The 17163-nt window shown below is 45.4% G+C and overlaps 1 protein-coding gene across 1 annotated transcript in view; it reads left to right on the plus strand.

Moving 5' to 3' along the window:
- The window catches only part of LOC126106195 (proclotting enzyme), a 161117-nt gene that overhangs the window by 86048 nt on the left and 57906 nt on the right, over nt 1–17163 (plus strand). The window contains exon 6 of the mRNA XM_049912459.1: nt 8472–8664. Within this exon, the coding sequence (XP_049768416.1) occupies nt 8472–8664 (193 nt within the window). The remainder of the gene's footprint in view (nt 1–8471; nt 8665–17163) is intronic.

The following is a 17163-nucleotide window of genomic DNA, read 5'->3' on the forward strand; positions in this document are numbered from 1 at the left end:
AATAATTTTCTTCTTAATGATTAACAGAGACATCTGCGTTTAATGTAAGTTGAAGAAAGTTTTGAAATTTATTCTTTACTTTTAATCTCACTTAATTCATATCTTCCAACGCTGCTGCGAAATTAATTTGAAGGAGGAAAGTGGCTGATAAGTACGATGCAACGCTCTACAGCGGACAAAAAATTAGTCACACCTCAGAAGACATCTCCCTGACACTTCTAGATTTACCAATGGTGTCAAAATACCTAGTCTGATACGTCCCTGCTTCATTTGTACACTATTCGTTCAGAAACCCCTGTGTAAATTCCTTGTAAGCCCTGCAGTTTTCTGCAGTCACTCACGTCGTGGCTGCTGCCTTTTCCTGTAGAGCCCCACATATGAAACTGATTCTGTAACCGACTGAACAAGACCTCGAGAGTCTGTCAAAGAATTGTCTGATCGAAATTTTTGGGTGCAGACTGTTCGATCTGCCTGGGAACAGCTCGTTCTTCTGTATGGAAACAAAATATTTTCTAAACTCGTTCTCTCCAACGTTCTGACAACGTACTCCTACTGGAATATTTGACTGTATATTCACAAGTGGCGATACCAAGTCACCGCGTGTACGGCAGAGAGTGTCTGATAATTGACGTAATTCCTTCTGTTCATTCTGCCTATCTTCTGCACCCATTAACGTATATCCGACCCCGTACTGTTTGCTGAACCACTATTACTTTTTCTCTCCTTCAACAACCTTTCATTTTTTTAACATGGAACAACACTTATTTTCTCCTGATCTTTCAAGTTTATCAGAACGCTCCTATGCGAACTCGCATAGCTACGTAATGACAGGTCCTCTGCCTGTGTTTTGGTTTGTGATAAGTCGTCCGTGACTTTGTCTTTCCACTCCTTAATTACTTCAACTCTTGCGTAATTCGTCGATTGTGCTCTTCATTTCTTGAGTTACCGTACCTAATTTATTTTTGCAACTACTGATTTGTTCTGCAGTTACGTGTTTCATCTTGTTTTTGCATTTCTTAATTTCTTCTCCGATTTCTTTGTCTAATATGACCGTCCTTGTGTAATACACCTGTACAAGGCATGTTAACTGCTGTTCTAATCTCTTGAAATGGTCACTACAGTCCTCGAAGTTTCTTCAATCTATTTGAAATGCACATCATTATCCTTGCTGACTACAAGGTCTTTCGCGACGGAGTCCCTGCATAAAAAGTTCTCGGTTTACTTGCCGCGTCCACGACAGTCAGTTTTACCCCTGACGACGATGACGGAGGTAATCATCAAAATCTCAGGATTTTATCCAAATTTACGCGGCAAGTAAACCGAGAACTTTTTATGCAATTATCCTTGCTGTTCGAAATTTTCGTCTACCTTCTTTTTAAAGTCTCCCGCCTCTTTATCTAGTTATTCTGATTGTTTGTACATCCTGTCGTGATGTTCCTTATTCCCTACCATCATTTCAATTAAGAAAGACTTCAGATCAAAAGGTGGCGATGAAGCAGGAGATATATTTCATGTCCTTGCGTCCTGCTGGTACGGACTGTCCCGTTGTTTGTGATACTATCACAGTCTCTTCCCGTAACACCACAGCTTCCGATTATTCCTTATTACTTTGCAAGATATTTAATGCACTGTCCATTGCTACTGACCCTTCTAAATTAGGGAGCGATGACCTAGCAGTTTGGTCCCTTCCCTCCCTCTTTTAAACCGACAACCAACCAACGCTTCTAAATTACTCTCACGACTTTCCCTAACCTCAGCATTTTGTGGACTACCTTGCTTGAGTTCCATACTAAATTCACTATTTACCTGTTTAAAATTACAGATGGACTCACTTTTTTGTTTTTCCTTTATTGCTATTTCATCCACTCTCGCCCCATGATGGCGGTGAGGTAGACGGGAGGAGGGGTGGGGGGGGTGGGGTGGGAGAGGGTGGGCTGGCAGTAGGACCAACAACCCGCTGTTCAGCCAATAGAACTTGCCTCTAACTTAGATGCTAAAACAGAAAAACAAAGACATACAAGAGTATTTACTACGTACTATGAATTTAAAATTATTTTAAAAGGTGGTGTTAATAAGAGAACATAAGTAGTACGCTGCAGCGCCAAAGAAACTGGTATAGGCATGCATGTTCCAATACAGAGATATGTCAACAGGCAGAATACGGCGTTGCGATCGGCAACGCCCATATAAGACAAGTGTCTGGCGCAGTTGTTAGATCGGTTGCTGCTGGTGCAAAGGGAGGTTATCAAGGTTTAAGTGAGTTTGAACGTGGTGTTATAGTCGGCGCATGAGCCATGGGACACATCTTCTCCGAGGGAGTGATGAGTAGAGGATTTTTACGTACGACCATTTCACGAGCTCATCGTGAATATCAAGAATCCGGTAAAACATCTAATCTCCGACATCGCTGCGGCCGGAAAAAGATCCTGCAAGAACAGGACCAACGACGTCTGAAGAGAATCGTTCGACGTGACAGAAGTGCAACCCTTCCGCAAATTGCTGCAGATTTCAATGGCGGGCCATCAACAAGTGTCAGCATGCGAACTATTCAACGAAACATCATCGATATGGACTTTCGGAACCGAAGGCCCTCTCTATACCCTTGATGACTGCACGACACAAAACTTTACGGCTCGCCTGGGCCCGACAACACCGACATTGAGGTGTTGATGACTACAAACATGTTGCCTGGTCGGACGAGTATCGTTTCAAATTGTATCGAGAGCATGGACGTGTACGGGTATGCAGACAACCTCATGTATCCATGGTCTCTGCATGTCAGCAGGGGACTGTTCAAGCTGGCGGAGGCTCTGTAATGGTTTGGGACGTGTGCAGCTGGAATGGTATAGGATCCCTGATACGTCTAGATACGACTCTGACAGGTGAAACGCACGTAAGATCCTATCTAATCAGCTGCATCCTTTCATGTCCATTGTGCATTCCGACGGACTTGGGCAATTTCAGCAGGACAATGCGACTCCCCACACGTCCAGAATTGCTACAGAGTGGTTCCAGGAATATTCTTCTGGATTTAAACACTTTTGCTGCCCACCAAACTTCCCAGACATGAACATTATTGAGCATACCTGGGATGCCTTTGCCACGTGCTGTTTAGAAGAGATCTTAGCCTTACGGATTTATGGACAGATCTGCAGGATTCATGGCGTCAATTCCCTCCAGCACTACTTGACACGTTAGTCGAGTCCATGCCATGTCGTGTTGCAGGACTTTTGCGTGCTTGCGGGGCCCTACACGATATTAGGAAGGTGTACCTGTTTGTTTGGCTCTTAAATGTATAATGCTGTATTCATGAATTGGTTAAAAACAGTGATGAAAATGTCAACAGACAGCACAGTTCAAAACACTTGAGAAAGCTTGAACAACACTAAACACTTGAAGAAACACTTGAGAAATACTGAATACGATGGAAGATACACTGAGCATTAGAAACGGAGCACTATACGCTTGTGCTAAAACTGGAAAAGAATCTGCCCTGGGACGGCAGATTGTAGTTAAAAAGAAGACTGAGTATGGAGGAAGATAGGAGAGTGGTGGTGATGATGACTGGGGAGTGGTAAGAGGTGGTGACGAGACAGGGGTGATTGTGAGGGATAAGGTGAGAGAATAAGCTGGTACTGGGTCCTATGGACGTGAGAGGAAAAGGGGGAGGGCGCGACAGGAAAAGGGAAAAGGATGAGGTGTGGTATGGGAGAGGGGGAGAGGGAGACCTTGGGGGAGAGGGGTGACGGACTCACTTCTTCTGTCGACTGTACTCATATTTACTAAGATACATGTATGAGCACGCGTTGACATTGGTATAACCAAATACTGAAGCAAATCAAACTCCTCCCTTTATAAACAAATTCCTAACCTACACATGCCACGAAACATAATAAAATCCTTCCAAAAACACAGATCCATTAAAGTACACAGCCGGAAAAAAATTAGTACATCTGGATGGACGACGTCGATTTTGATCCAATGACGACATGTGCCACCTGGGGGTATTAGCTGTTCTGTTAGTGGCTTCAGCGTCGTCCACCAACAGATAGCGTAGTGGCATAGCTAACACAGCGCCATCTGTGTCTACTCTTTGAATGAGAATGGTTAGTGTGGTTCACAAATGTGAGGCAAGCAGGCAACAATGCCATGAAGATGCTTTCATGTTACAGCCAAGTAAGCGAGTTTGAAAGTGGTCAAATTGCGGCCTTCCGCGTGGCGGGATGGTGGTTTCAGAGAACTGCCACACTAGCTGGACGTGATGCCTGAGTTGTGGAATTATGCTGATATCAGTGGCCACGTGAACATTTACACACCTGTAGACGAGGTTCTGGCCGTTCACGCTGCAAAGACCCCGCCAGGATCGCCATATTTTAAGGGCAGCATTGGGAGTTGTTCACCTACCACAGTACACATAAGAAGGCTCGTGAGCCTAGACGTGTCAACACTAATTGTAGCGAGCTGGTTATGAGGAGTGGGACCACGGACACGCACACCTCTAGCCCGTCAGCCGTTCACGCCAAAACATCGGCGTGCACAACTCGAATGGTGCCGTCAGAGAATAACTTTAAAAATGGAATGGCACGCCGTGATCTTCAGCGATGAAAGCAGATTCTGTCTGCGCGCAAGTGATGGTCGTTGCGCGTACGTCGTACATCTGGTGAGTGCTGTCGCGGAGAGTGCATTCATCCAAGGCACTCTGGTCCTGCCCCACGTCTTATGGCCTGGCGTGCGATAAGCTACAACTCTCATTCAAAAAAATGGTTCAAATGGCTCTGAGCACTATGGGACTTAACGTCTGAGATCATCAGTCCCCTAGAACTTAGAACTACTTAAACCTAAATAACCTAAGGACATCACACACATCCATGCCCGAGGCAGGATTCGAACCTGCTACCGTAGCGGTCGCGCCTTTAACCGCGTGGCCACACTGGCCGGCAACTCTCGTTCATCCTTGGCGTTTCTGGTAATAACTCTAACCAGTGCTGGTACATGCAGAACGTTTTAGACCCGCTCATTTGCCGTTCTTACAACAGGAAGGTGAAATGTTGTTCCAACAGGGTAATGATCGTCCAGACACTGCCGTGAAACTCAACGTGCTCTACAAGATGTGCAGCAACTTCCCTAGCCAGCACGATCTCCGGCCTTGTTTCCAGTCGAGCACGTGTGGCATGTGATGGGATGAGAAGTGACTCGAGCGACTCGTCAACCAACAACTCTTACAGAATTATGTGACCAGGTCGAGCAGGTGTGGAACAACGTATCCCAGGACAGCATTCGCCATCTGTACGATCGACTGGAAGCTTGAGTCAGCTCCTGCATTGCCGTCCGTGGAGGCTACACCACGTACTTTTATGAGAGTTGCAGCTTGAGTCGATACCTGGTACCTCAGAACCGCTTGTGCTATTTATCTGTAAATGTAGTCATTTCATATACTGCATATGTACTGTTCCAACAACATATCTTGAGTGAACTGGAAACCTTTAAAGGGTGTACTAATTCTTTCCGGCAGTGTATGTCGACAACAGTGCAATTTCGAAACCTAGGATAACTTAAGAGAAACACAAATTATTCTGCAATGCAATAAACATTATTCAAATTAGTTTGTTGTTACTATAATTGTTGTTATTCTTTCACCCGCTAGGCTATCTCTGTCCCAATTTGGTGCCGACTGCCTGCAGTGTTGTCAGTTTGTGCAGACTTAGAGAATTATTGTAGTGGCCAAGTTATTTGCCCCATGTTGTGATCGGCGTGGAGTTTGCGAAGGCAGGCTGCCGGCAGGTTTTATGGCAAAGAGTGTACGTTTTATGGCCTTGGTGCACAATAAATGTTGTTGCTTCGGAGTTGGAAGTGTAATCATTTCGTACGTTTGGTGCCCACTACCTGACTGCCAACAAAGATCGCAATCTGCCTTGTCTTTTTGGGTGCAGTGTAGTTGTTAACAACTGCCGCAAAAATTTTCTCTAAAGAAAAGAAAGGATACTACTCAAAGTCAATGGGTCGAAGTCGCAAAAAGCTTAAAGTTTCTCATCTAAACACTAATTTCATCGAGCTCGGTCACGATAAGCATATCGGACATAAAAATTGATCTCTACCGCGAGACATCAGGTTAACACCGTGTAACATTATTTTCAGTCTTGATGATGGCCTCAGTTCGGCGAGCTTCTACACGTACGTCGTATGCAGCTGAAGGTCCCACAGAGATACCAAATTGCGGGGACACTGATTGCTGCGTTTCACTCGCTGTTCCCAGCACTCCCGGCATTCTGTAGGGTAGTAGCCTAACCGAGTGCGCCACACCCGGGCCCACATGTTGTCAGGTTATTTCGATTATGGTGCAGAAGTTTCGTTAGGAAGCCCTTACACATTCTCCGTACAGTCCCAACCTCTCTGCATGAGACTTCCATATTTTTGGAGCCCTGAAAAAAGACGTTAGTGGGCGTCGATTTGCTTAGGGCGAAGAGGTGTACGCCTGGGTACAATCAGCGTTACATAGGCAACCCCGAACATTTTTCCGTGAAGGCACTGACCGTCTTCTGTCACAGTGAGATAAATGTATTAACAGTTAAGGCGATTACTTTTGGAATAATGAAAAGTTTACTCACTTTTTTCCATCTGACTCGTTTTCATTTGACTGTCTCTTATACACCGAAGCGACAAAGAAACTGGTATAGGCATGCGTATTCAAACGCAGAGATACGTAAGCAGACAGAATACGGCGCTTGGTCGGCAGCGCATATATAAGATAGCAAGTGTCTGGCGCAGTTGTTAGATCGGTTGCTGCTGCTACAATTGCAGATTATGAAGATTTAAGTGAGTTTGAACGTGGTGCTATAATCGGTGCACGAGCGATGGGACACAGTATCTCTGAAGTAGCGATCAAGTGAGAATTATCTCGTACGACCATTTCACGAGTGTACCGTGAATATTAGGAATCCAATAAAACGTTAAATCTCCGACATCGCTGCGGCCGGAAAAAGATCCTGCAAGAAAGGGATCGACGACGACTGAAGAGAATCTTTCAACGCGACATAAGTGCAATACTTGCGCAAATTCGTGCAGATTTCAATGGTGGGCCATCAACAAGTGGCAGCGTGCGAACGATTCAACGAAACGTCATCGATATGGGCTTACAGAGCCGAAAGCCCGCTCGTGTACCCTTAATGACTGCACGACACAAAGCTTTACGCCTCGCCTGGGCCTGTCAACATCGACAAATGGTTCAAGTGGCTCTGAGCACTATGGGACTTAACTTCTGAGGTCATAGTCCCCTAGAACTTTGAACTACTTAAACCTAACTAACGTAAGGACATCACACACATCAATGCCCGAGGCCGGATTCGAACCTACGACCGTAGCGGTCGCGCGGTTCCAGATGTAGCGCCTAGAACCGCTCGGCCACTCCGGGCGGCCAACACCGACATTGGAGTGTTGATGACTGGGAACATGTTGCCTGGTCGGACGAGTCTCTTTTGAAATTGCATCTAGCAGATGGACGTGTACGGGTATGGAGACAACCTCAGGAGTTCGTGGATCCTGCATGTCAGCAGGGGACTGTTCAAGTTGGTGGAAGCTCTGTAATGGTGTGAGGCGTGTGCAGTTAGAGTGATATGGGATCCCTCTTATGTCTAGAGAAGACTCTGACAGGTGACACGTATGTAAGCATCGTGTGTGATGACCTGCATCCATTCAAGCTCATTGTGCATTGGGACGGGCCTGGACAATTGCAGCAGGACAGTAAGACATCCCACACGTCCAGAATTGGTACAGAGTGGTTCCAGGAATACTCTTCTGAGTTAAACACTTCCGCGGCCATCAAACTCCCCAGACATGAATATTATTGAGCATACCTGCGATGCCTTGCAACGTGTTGTTCAGAAGAGATCTCCCCCCATTCGTACTCTTACGGATTTATGGATAACCCTGCAGGATTCATGGTGTCGGTTCTCTCCAGCAGTACTTGAGACATTAGTGGAGTACATGCCACGCCGCGTTGCGCCACTTCTGCGTGCTCGCGGGGGCCCTACACTATATTAGGCACATGTACCAGTTTCTTTGGCTCTTCAGTGTACTGCAAAACATACATTATATGGCGGATGGTATAACACTCGTTGTAGATACTTTGGATAGTCATCGTTGGTGCACTAGGAAATCGGGCAACTACAGTCATGGTTTGGTCGTGGAAACGTCGGCACAAGATAGCTCCTTTCTGCCATTCTTTCATCCATCTTACTGCGCTGATTCTATACAACCGATTGGCACGTGGTCACGACTTGTGTCAGCGGTGAAGGGTCACATGACCGCCTGGTAACGGTTCTACACCACCTACAGTGCTCCAGAGTGACCAGTGAGCTCTTTTAAAGATGTGAAAAATGTTTTGTTCGTTTAGCTTTCTTTATGATCTCTTGCCCTACTACGTGATCCCCCGAGCGCGCAACCTGCTGCTGTTGACTGTGCCTGGTTCTCCACAGAGTGCGGCCAGCCGGAGATCCCCGGGTTCCGCGTGGTGGGCGGCGAGCCGGCGGCGCCGGGCCGCTGGCCGTGGATGGCGGCCATCCTGCTGCACGGCAACCGGCGCACCGAGTTCTGGTGCGGCGGCACCCTCATCGGCGCCCGCCACGTGCTCACCGCCGCGCACTGCACCAGGGACTCCCGACAGCGCCCGTGAGTACCACCGTCTGTGCCGCAGGCAAAATGCAAAACTACCTGCTCTCTTAAGAACAAGCGATGTTACTAAGCGTATATTTCATATGGAAACTGCAATCAGTCACCTGTCCGGACAGTAGATCGTGTTTAAGCGACGCGTCTGGGACCGGGAGCTGTATCGGTTTCTAATCGAATTCGCCCGGTGGGTTAGCGACGAGGATCAATTTGCCGGATGTGGCACTTAGGCAGTTTCCCATACCCGATAATGTGAATACCAGGCTGGTACCCAATTCGCGCCTCAGTTACACGAGTCAAAAGCATTCAGAAAACTTCGCACACTTCCACATGAATAACATTACACGCAGACAATTGGGGTACACATATTCCACCTGGGGGTTACGGCGTGGGGACAGGAAGGACAACCGGCCACCCCTTCTCCACGCATAACAATATCGACACTGCGCAGATGCGGGAAAAGGGCACGAGAAAGACAAGAAGAAGAAACTGCAATCAGTCGCGTAGTAACATTTTTAAACTGTTTTATTTACTCATTAACCGGCTTTCGGGCCACTGCATGATAAATATCAGATGGCGGGCATTTACAGGCATTTCATGTTTTGTACCATGTACAGTTACTCACTGGGATTATGGAGCTGGTGAAAATAGTTGGAACTATATAGCTTCTGCCAAATTATGGGCATAATTGAAGATATGCGCTGAAAAACGGGCTAACCCCCAAATGTAAAAGGTTAGAAATAAATGTTGCCATCTGTTGCTGGGTACGGCAACTATCAAAATTGGCATAGGAGTCACCCCTAAGTGCTATTTAGGAGTGAGAACAATGTCAATTTTGATAGTTCGCTTACCCAGCAACAGACGGCAACACATCTCTTCTTACATTTGAGAGTTAGCCGGTTTTTCCGCCCATGTCTTCAATTGAAAGATTTGTGAGATGAACAGACCGACTCGGAACTGCTTGAACTGTCACTTCTTAAGAGATATGCCTGGTGCGCACGATTCTACGTGTAATACAGGAGCTTTTTCTCTTACTATTTAAAACGTAATTTCAGTATTTGAAACAACTGAATCCACTTTCTAGAACTGGTTCCCATTCTGCACCCTATTACCCCCTTCTCCATAACGACCACCCCCTTCCCGACAACCTTAGTAAGGTCAACCACTTCTCTTCCCACTTTTCCGAGGTCTTCTCCGTCCCTGACGATCTCCACTTTGATTATTCTCATTTCCCCACCATCTTGGAACGCGCCGATACCTCGGTCGCTCCACTTGCTCCTAGTCTCTGGTACTTGGGGCAGTTTTCCTCTCCGACATCAACACTCTAATCACAGCACAAGGCATTAAACTTATCCTCCAGTCAAAACGCAACACGGCCCCTGGTCACGACTGTGTCACCTACCGCCACCTTAGGGAATTCTCCTTCCTGACCGTCCTTGTCAATTTATACAACGTCATCCTCTCTACCGGCTTCCACCCCGAACTGTGGAAGACTTCCTGCGTCCTCTTATTCCTCAAACCCCTCAAACCCCCTCCCGTCGCCTCTTCCTATCGTCCCATCTGCCTCACCTCTGTCTTTAGTAAGGTCTTCGAATCCATCCTCTCCCGTCGTATCCATCAACACCTTACTCAACACCACCTCCTCCCCCTTAACCAGTATGGCTTCTGACCCTCCTTCTCCGCCGATGACCAACTCCTTAACCTCATCCACCTTCTCTCCCTCCAGCTTAACTCCCGTCGCTCCGCCATTTTTGTTTCCCTCGACCTCCAAAATGTCTATGACTGGATATGGCACCCCGGTCTCCTCTTTAAACTCCAAACCTAATCCCTGCCTATCAATTTTGTCCGTCTGGTCACTTCCTTCCTCTCGTGCCGTCCTTGCTATGTCATCCTCCACGATACCAACTCCCGTATCTTTTATCCCACTGCTGGCGTCCTCCAGGGCTCTGTCCTCTCCCGCGTTTCGCCACCAGATAACATTTTTTTCAATTCAGTAGTAAACAATCGAGTTTCCTAGACCCTAACAGACTACTTAACTCTTGGCCATTTCCAAGCTGCAAATATTTGAATGAAAATGGCGCTGTAAGTATTCAACGCATAGAAATGCTCAATAACCGCGTTAGAAATTGAGCAACTGAAAATGGAGCCAGAAGGTTCTAAATCAATTGTGCATCAAAAGAATAGCGTTCTGCACCTGAGGAAGACTTTCATTTACTACCCAGTTATCTGGCATAGTGGCGACTGGAAACTATTGCTTTCTGTATAAAAAAAAGAACAATTCTATGCAGTTTGCCTGTATGAATCCGACCTAGTTTTGGACGAATATTTCAAACTGGTTGCATTTTTATGTTATGAATAATTGTTTAAGCACTAAATACAAATAAAAAACTTAAGATTCACTAAACGGTCATTTTTCCTCCGCAGCTACAAAACATCGATTGTGACGGTTGTCTGATACTGTATGTACGCGTATGCGTGTACGATATTTAGATAGAAGTGAATACAATATTAATCTGTCATTTATGAATACACATGGGTCACACGTAAACATTCTCTTTCCGTCATCTACTCAAAAGTTTCTCTAAGGAATTAAAATAGAAAATTTTTGATTTGTTTCCTAGTTCTTTAATCGATGGGCACCTTCACGGGCGAGCTTACGACCTGGTTTAAAGGCAAGAGAAAGAAAGTTGTAAATTGTTGCATCCATGTTACTTCCTAGTACAGGGTGAAAGCTAATAAAACTAACGAACTGCAGGGACGGAGTCCTGATTGGAAATGGAGAAAAAAGATGCTATGAACTTGTGTCCGGAAATGGACAGTGTGCGTGCAACGGCAGCATATCGTACCGGAACACAGTTCAGGCCTGTATCGCATCCACGTCACAACAGATGTTCAAAATGACCTCCGTGGGTGCAATACGCCCTTTCCGGCCCCTCTCCTGATAGCGTTGCAAGCGTCGTGAAAACGCTGTTGAAGGGTCTACACATCAGGAACTGGTTCAATATACACAACGCTGATAATCCTTGTAACCGTTGCATGTGCCAGGGATGGCAGCGATTGGCACGCAGATCGTACTTTGGCTTACACCATGTTGGCGGGCCACATGCCTGGACCTTGTACTAGGATTCGCCTCAATATCCTGTAGAACCGGCTCCTCCAGATCTAGTGTACGCACACGCCGCCGTCTGCTTGCACGTTTGTCTGTCTGAAAGGATCCCAGATCATACCGACGCCTACCGAGCGAGGTGGCGCAGTGGTTAACACACTGTACTCTCATTCGGGAGGACGACGGTTCAATCCCGCGTCCGGCCACCCTGATTTAGGTTTTCCGTGATTTCCCTAAATCGCTTCAGTCAAATTCCGGGATGGTTCCTTTGACAGGGCACGGCCGACTTCCTTCCCCATCCTTCCTTAATCCGATGAGACCGATGACCTCGCTGTTTGGTCTCTTCCTCCAAATCAACCCAACCCTCATACAGACGCCCAGAAAGGGCTTGACATGTTGTATCACGTGGTTGGTTTTTGTGAGGGTACGTCTTTTGGTATGATCGTGCTGCCTCTCGACCGTTTCCATCTGCTTGGCCATACACGGACACCATCTCGGCTTGTTCCCTATATGAATACCGGACCAATCTGCTGCTTACGATACGGTGCCCCAATCAGACAGGACGCAACACACAAGGAACACATGGCACGTTGTCAGAGGAGCTTTTATTCGACAGCGCTAACTTCTCTGCATTTGCGGAACCATGTTCGTAGGACCTATTTTCCTACATTTCCAGTCAGGAATCGGTCCACGCAATTTGTTGGTATTATTAATGTTCACCCTATATACGTTTACAATGTCAGGGTTACAGCTGGCAGAAAGAAGAAACTTCTGCTTCTGTTAGGGAAAGAGGTCCCTGAATTATTAGGCACACTCACACTAAAACATAAACTTCATCAGTTACAACACCAGCCACTTTTGTGACGTCTTCTCTTCAGCATAGCTGACTTGAGATATAAAATATATGAGCATCATAGACAAACAATTGAGATCTTTGTATAAATATGCCAAAAAGAAAATATAATCTCTCTGCCTCATTATCTTTCTAGATAATTTTAATATGATTAGACAAGAACAGGTTGTAAATATTCGAAAACCGGTCTGTGGATTGTCGCACATGAGCCTCGTTTATTCATTAAGTAATACCCGAAAATAAGATTCTTGAAGATCTGCAAAATGTCCATTTACATAACCTCTTCTTTGGACTTAAAATGTTTTCCACCTACAAATCACTATGTTTTCCTATTCCCGAAGCACTTCTCATCATCCTGATGAAAGATGCTTCTGTCTCGAACGAGATCCCTTCTGAAGTTTTGTCTTAGTTCAGAATAGCATTCGACTTTTATTGGTCTCATCTTAGCAAGATAATCAAGAAGAAGTTTTTTTGTATCCCAAGAAATACTAACAATACATCTTCCGACAGATGAAATCGACTCTTCCATTCTTGGTACAGGCTCACCTGCTTCCAACACGCTTGGGATTGCTGTTTCATATTTGGCGTGAAGTGGTGTACTGAAGTCTCACTCATACTAACAAACAAGCGTGTAAACACAGCTGCATTCTCTGTGATTCATTTGAAACACTGCAGAGAAATCCGTTATCATATTTGCTTCTTGTCAGTAAGATATGCGGGACCTACATTGTACGAGGCTTTCTCATTCTGTGTGTAAATTATACCGTACTTCGTCTTCTAGTACGCTTTTGGAATCAGCTATTTCGTACATGTTTAACAGGCAATAGCTCAAATTCATAACCTCCGGCGAGAGGGTCCGCTCAATTCGTGACATGGCGCCTCTAACCGCACGGCCACACCGCGCTGCAGGGAAGGCGCGCGATCTATCTGAGTTTGACCAAGGGCAGATTGTGGTGGCCCAGAGGTTCGACACGAACATTTCGGAAACTGCTCGAATTATCGGGTATTCGAGAAGTACTGTGATGAGAGTCTTGAACACGTGGCGATATCAAGGTGACTCTACGCCCAGACATCGTGGGCGGCCGTCCTTCATTACAGATGTCGGACGTTGTAAGCTGGGCAGACAGGTACAACAGGACGGGCAGCGAACTGTGTTGGAACTAACAGCAGACTTGAATGCTAGGCAGAGTACAAGTGTGTGTGAACACACAGTGCACCGAACACTCCTAGTAATGGACCCCCGCAGCCGACGACCCATGCATGTGCCAATGTTAACACCACGACAACGGCAGCTACAACTGAAATGGGCACGTGCCCATCGGCACTGAACGTTGGCGCAGTGGTAGACCGTTGCATGGTCTGATGAACCCCGATACCTCCTTCATCATGCCGATGGGAAGACGCGAAGCCGTCGTCTTCCAGGGGAACGGTTCCTTGACACTGGTACTTCGGGAGGGAGACTAGCTGGCGTATGTGGGCATCCGTGGCTCCAGTGGAGCTCGTGCAAGACACCATGACAGCCAAGGAGTATCGTGCACTGGTTGCAGACCACATACACCTCTTCATTACGATCGTGTTTTCCGACTGCAGTGGCATTTTTCAACAAGATAATGTACCATGTCACAAGGCCAAGAGTATAATGCAGTGTTCGAGGAACGCAGTGGCCCCCCAACTCACCAGATCTGAACCCGACCGAACACTTCTGGGCTGTGATTGCACGTGGTGTCGGAGCTCAACGCCCACTTCCCCGAAATTTACCGAAATTAGGTGACTTGTGTGTACAGATGTCGTGCCAACTCCCTACAGCGACCTACCAAGACGTTATTGCTTTCGTGCCATGACGTGTCGCCGCTGTTATCCGTGCCAAAGGTGGACATACCGGCTATTAGGTAGGTTTTCATAATGTCCTGGCTGACCAGTGAGTGTCCCTTATGTGGCTCACCTTCAAAGGAGGCATCACTAAGTTTGAATTCAGCCGCCTACTTCATACGTTGAAAATGAAGGAAAGTGTTCAGCATAAAAGTTCACCAGCTATACACGAATTTTCGCTGTCGATGAACTGTCCAAAACGACGAAGGTTGTGACAGCGCGGTACAACAATAGATTGTTTTGAACCAAACGCGTACAGCACGACAACTTTATGAACCCGTACAAACAAAATTCTTCCGGAGATCAAGTCGACACTCGACGTACCTTATTCAGTAACACGTACTAACATGACAAGAACAAAATTTAACTGATGTGAGTTAGACGCTTTTGTCCTGCCCTAATTTTTCATTAACTACTCTGGGTTCACTGTAAGTGAAAGACACTCTCTTCTTCTTGTCACACGAGACAATAAGTATATCACATCATATTTATTTGGTTATACGAGGTGAAATAATGGTTTCTTGTTAGTTTTCAAAGCACTTCGGGATCGGATATTTACATGAACTGGTAATCAAAACGAGATTCCTACGGTGGATGGAACTGGCGTCTGGTACAGTTACAGCATCCAGCTAAACAACCTGAAATGCTTCGACGCAAAAGTCGCCGAAGTGGCGTCAACTCGAAAGACTTGCACCCGGCGAACGGTCTACCCGACGGGAGGCCCTAGTCACGCGACATTTACTTTTTTACTTGAAATGCTCACTGAGCGCACTCGATTTTTTAAGGTGTAAGGCGGTGATTTATTTATTTTTCCTTATAAATGATTACATACTTGAAGATCAAGCCATGGTATCACGTACCTACATTCTCGACAGCTCCTATGCAATGCTCACTTGATGTCGTGCTTCCTAAAGCTACATTGTCAAGATATTTTAACGTTTTATAGAATAAAAGAATGTTACATCCTACTATTTTGTTGGAGCACACATCGAGTGTCAGATCGAAGAATCACTCTCTCCTTATACGATCCCTGGCACATCTCGCCAGATCTCTATTTCCTATGAATATTGTTAAGTGGATTGATGTGCTTCTGTTCGTTTTCTTATGGTATTCAATTTATTTATCGATGGACACTTTTACAGGACATTATTACAGTCTTTCGCCCGTTCTGTTCGTGTGGCTTCCTAGGGATGCCTGCAGAATCCTTCGTCTCGTGTGATCCCTTCTCGTATGCTTGATCCTAAGACGTACTTTAATTTACTTTTGTAGCTTCCTGCATTTTTTTCTCTCGCCATACTCCTTGAGACGTCCACTGGGTTCCATCTTTTAAATTTCTATGTATCTTTGCTAGATAAAATTGTAAGTCGTGTGGTGTCACCTTTAAATTTACCTTGTGCGAGGGTTCGTTCGTATTTAAGTTACTTCGTTGTGATCTTCAGCTCGGAGTAATCTGCGAACCCCCGACTTGTTAAATATTCTTATTCTTTGTAGAATAACTTATTTTTCCGAAGATAAAAGAGAAGAATTCTGGGTGGAAAGTTTGACTTAATGTCTGTGGGTCCACCTCGGTTGTGCTGGTACATAGAAGAAAGATTATACTTGTGATTTCTGAAAACAAAAAGAGCCAAACTGCCTTACTAAGCCACAAAACTGTAGACTTCTTGTGAAATGCATTACACAAAATGTATTGTCTAAGTATATTACATTTTTTGCCAAAATTAGTTTGTTTTCTATATTTTCAGCCCTCAATTCCATATTAACCTACTATTGCATGTTACCGCTAATTTGATACTTCTTTACTTCATTTCTTTTCCGTAAGAATACTCTTTGTAAACTACTTGCTCACAAGGCGTAACGTATCACAGTTACAGTCTCTGTTCGCTTCCGTTTTGGTCATTTTAATCGTTCTAATAGTTAATTGTCCTCAAAAATGTAACTGGTATTCAATAGTACCAGAATCGCCTATGTATGAACTGTTTTAAGAACAGCAACTTTCATTTTCTAGACATAATTTGTATCTTTGTCCTGTATTCTATCTGTGCTATGAAAGACAGACTGTTATGTTTGGGCCGCTATCATTTTTTTTTCCTTTTTGTGACTGGGGTCTATGCCTAGGTCCCAAAATATGGGACCGAAACTAGAGCAGTTTGAAGGTCCTTTCGTTATTGCTTGCTTTAATTTTTGTACAAAGAAGTTGGCTTTGTAAGGACGCAGTCATGAGAAAAATGACGACCACCTCAGGTTATCGAGCACTCCTTCGACGGCTACCATTTTCCCACAGCATGCGCATCTACTGTATATTGTACAATGCTCAATGCTGGATTAATGGCATCTGTCAGCAATATCCCTCTCCGAAACCCAAACTTGTTTCCATTGAGTCCCTTCAGTTATTTTGCTTCTGTTGGAGAGCAAGCTCTGGTCCCCTTTGGTTAAGTTACATAAAAAACAAATGCGCCAGTAGGATTTAATCAGTATGGGATACTTGTCATTCCCTTTTTTAAGAGTGACTAGGTGTGCTAGTTTTTATGGCTTTGGGGATCTCCTTTGCAACAGACTCGTTAAGCCGACATATCAAGTAAGGCGCAGTCTTGTTCTCCAGTGCTTGTTGCATTGATCCTTTCGCGCAGTCTAGTTCAGGAGCCTTTATTTTCTCAAGCATGTAGTCACTCTTACT

This window comes from Schistocerca cancellata, chromosome 1, assembly GCF_023864275.1.
Source record: "Schistocerca cancellata isolate TAMUIC-IGC-003103 chromosome 1, iqSchCanc2.1, whole genome shotgun sequence".
Lineage (NCBI taxonomy): Eukaryota > Metazoa > Arthropoda > Insecta > Orthoptera > Acrididae > Schistocerca > Schistocerca cancellata.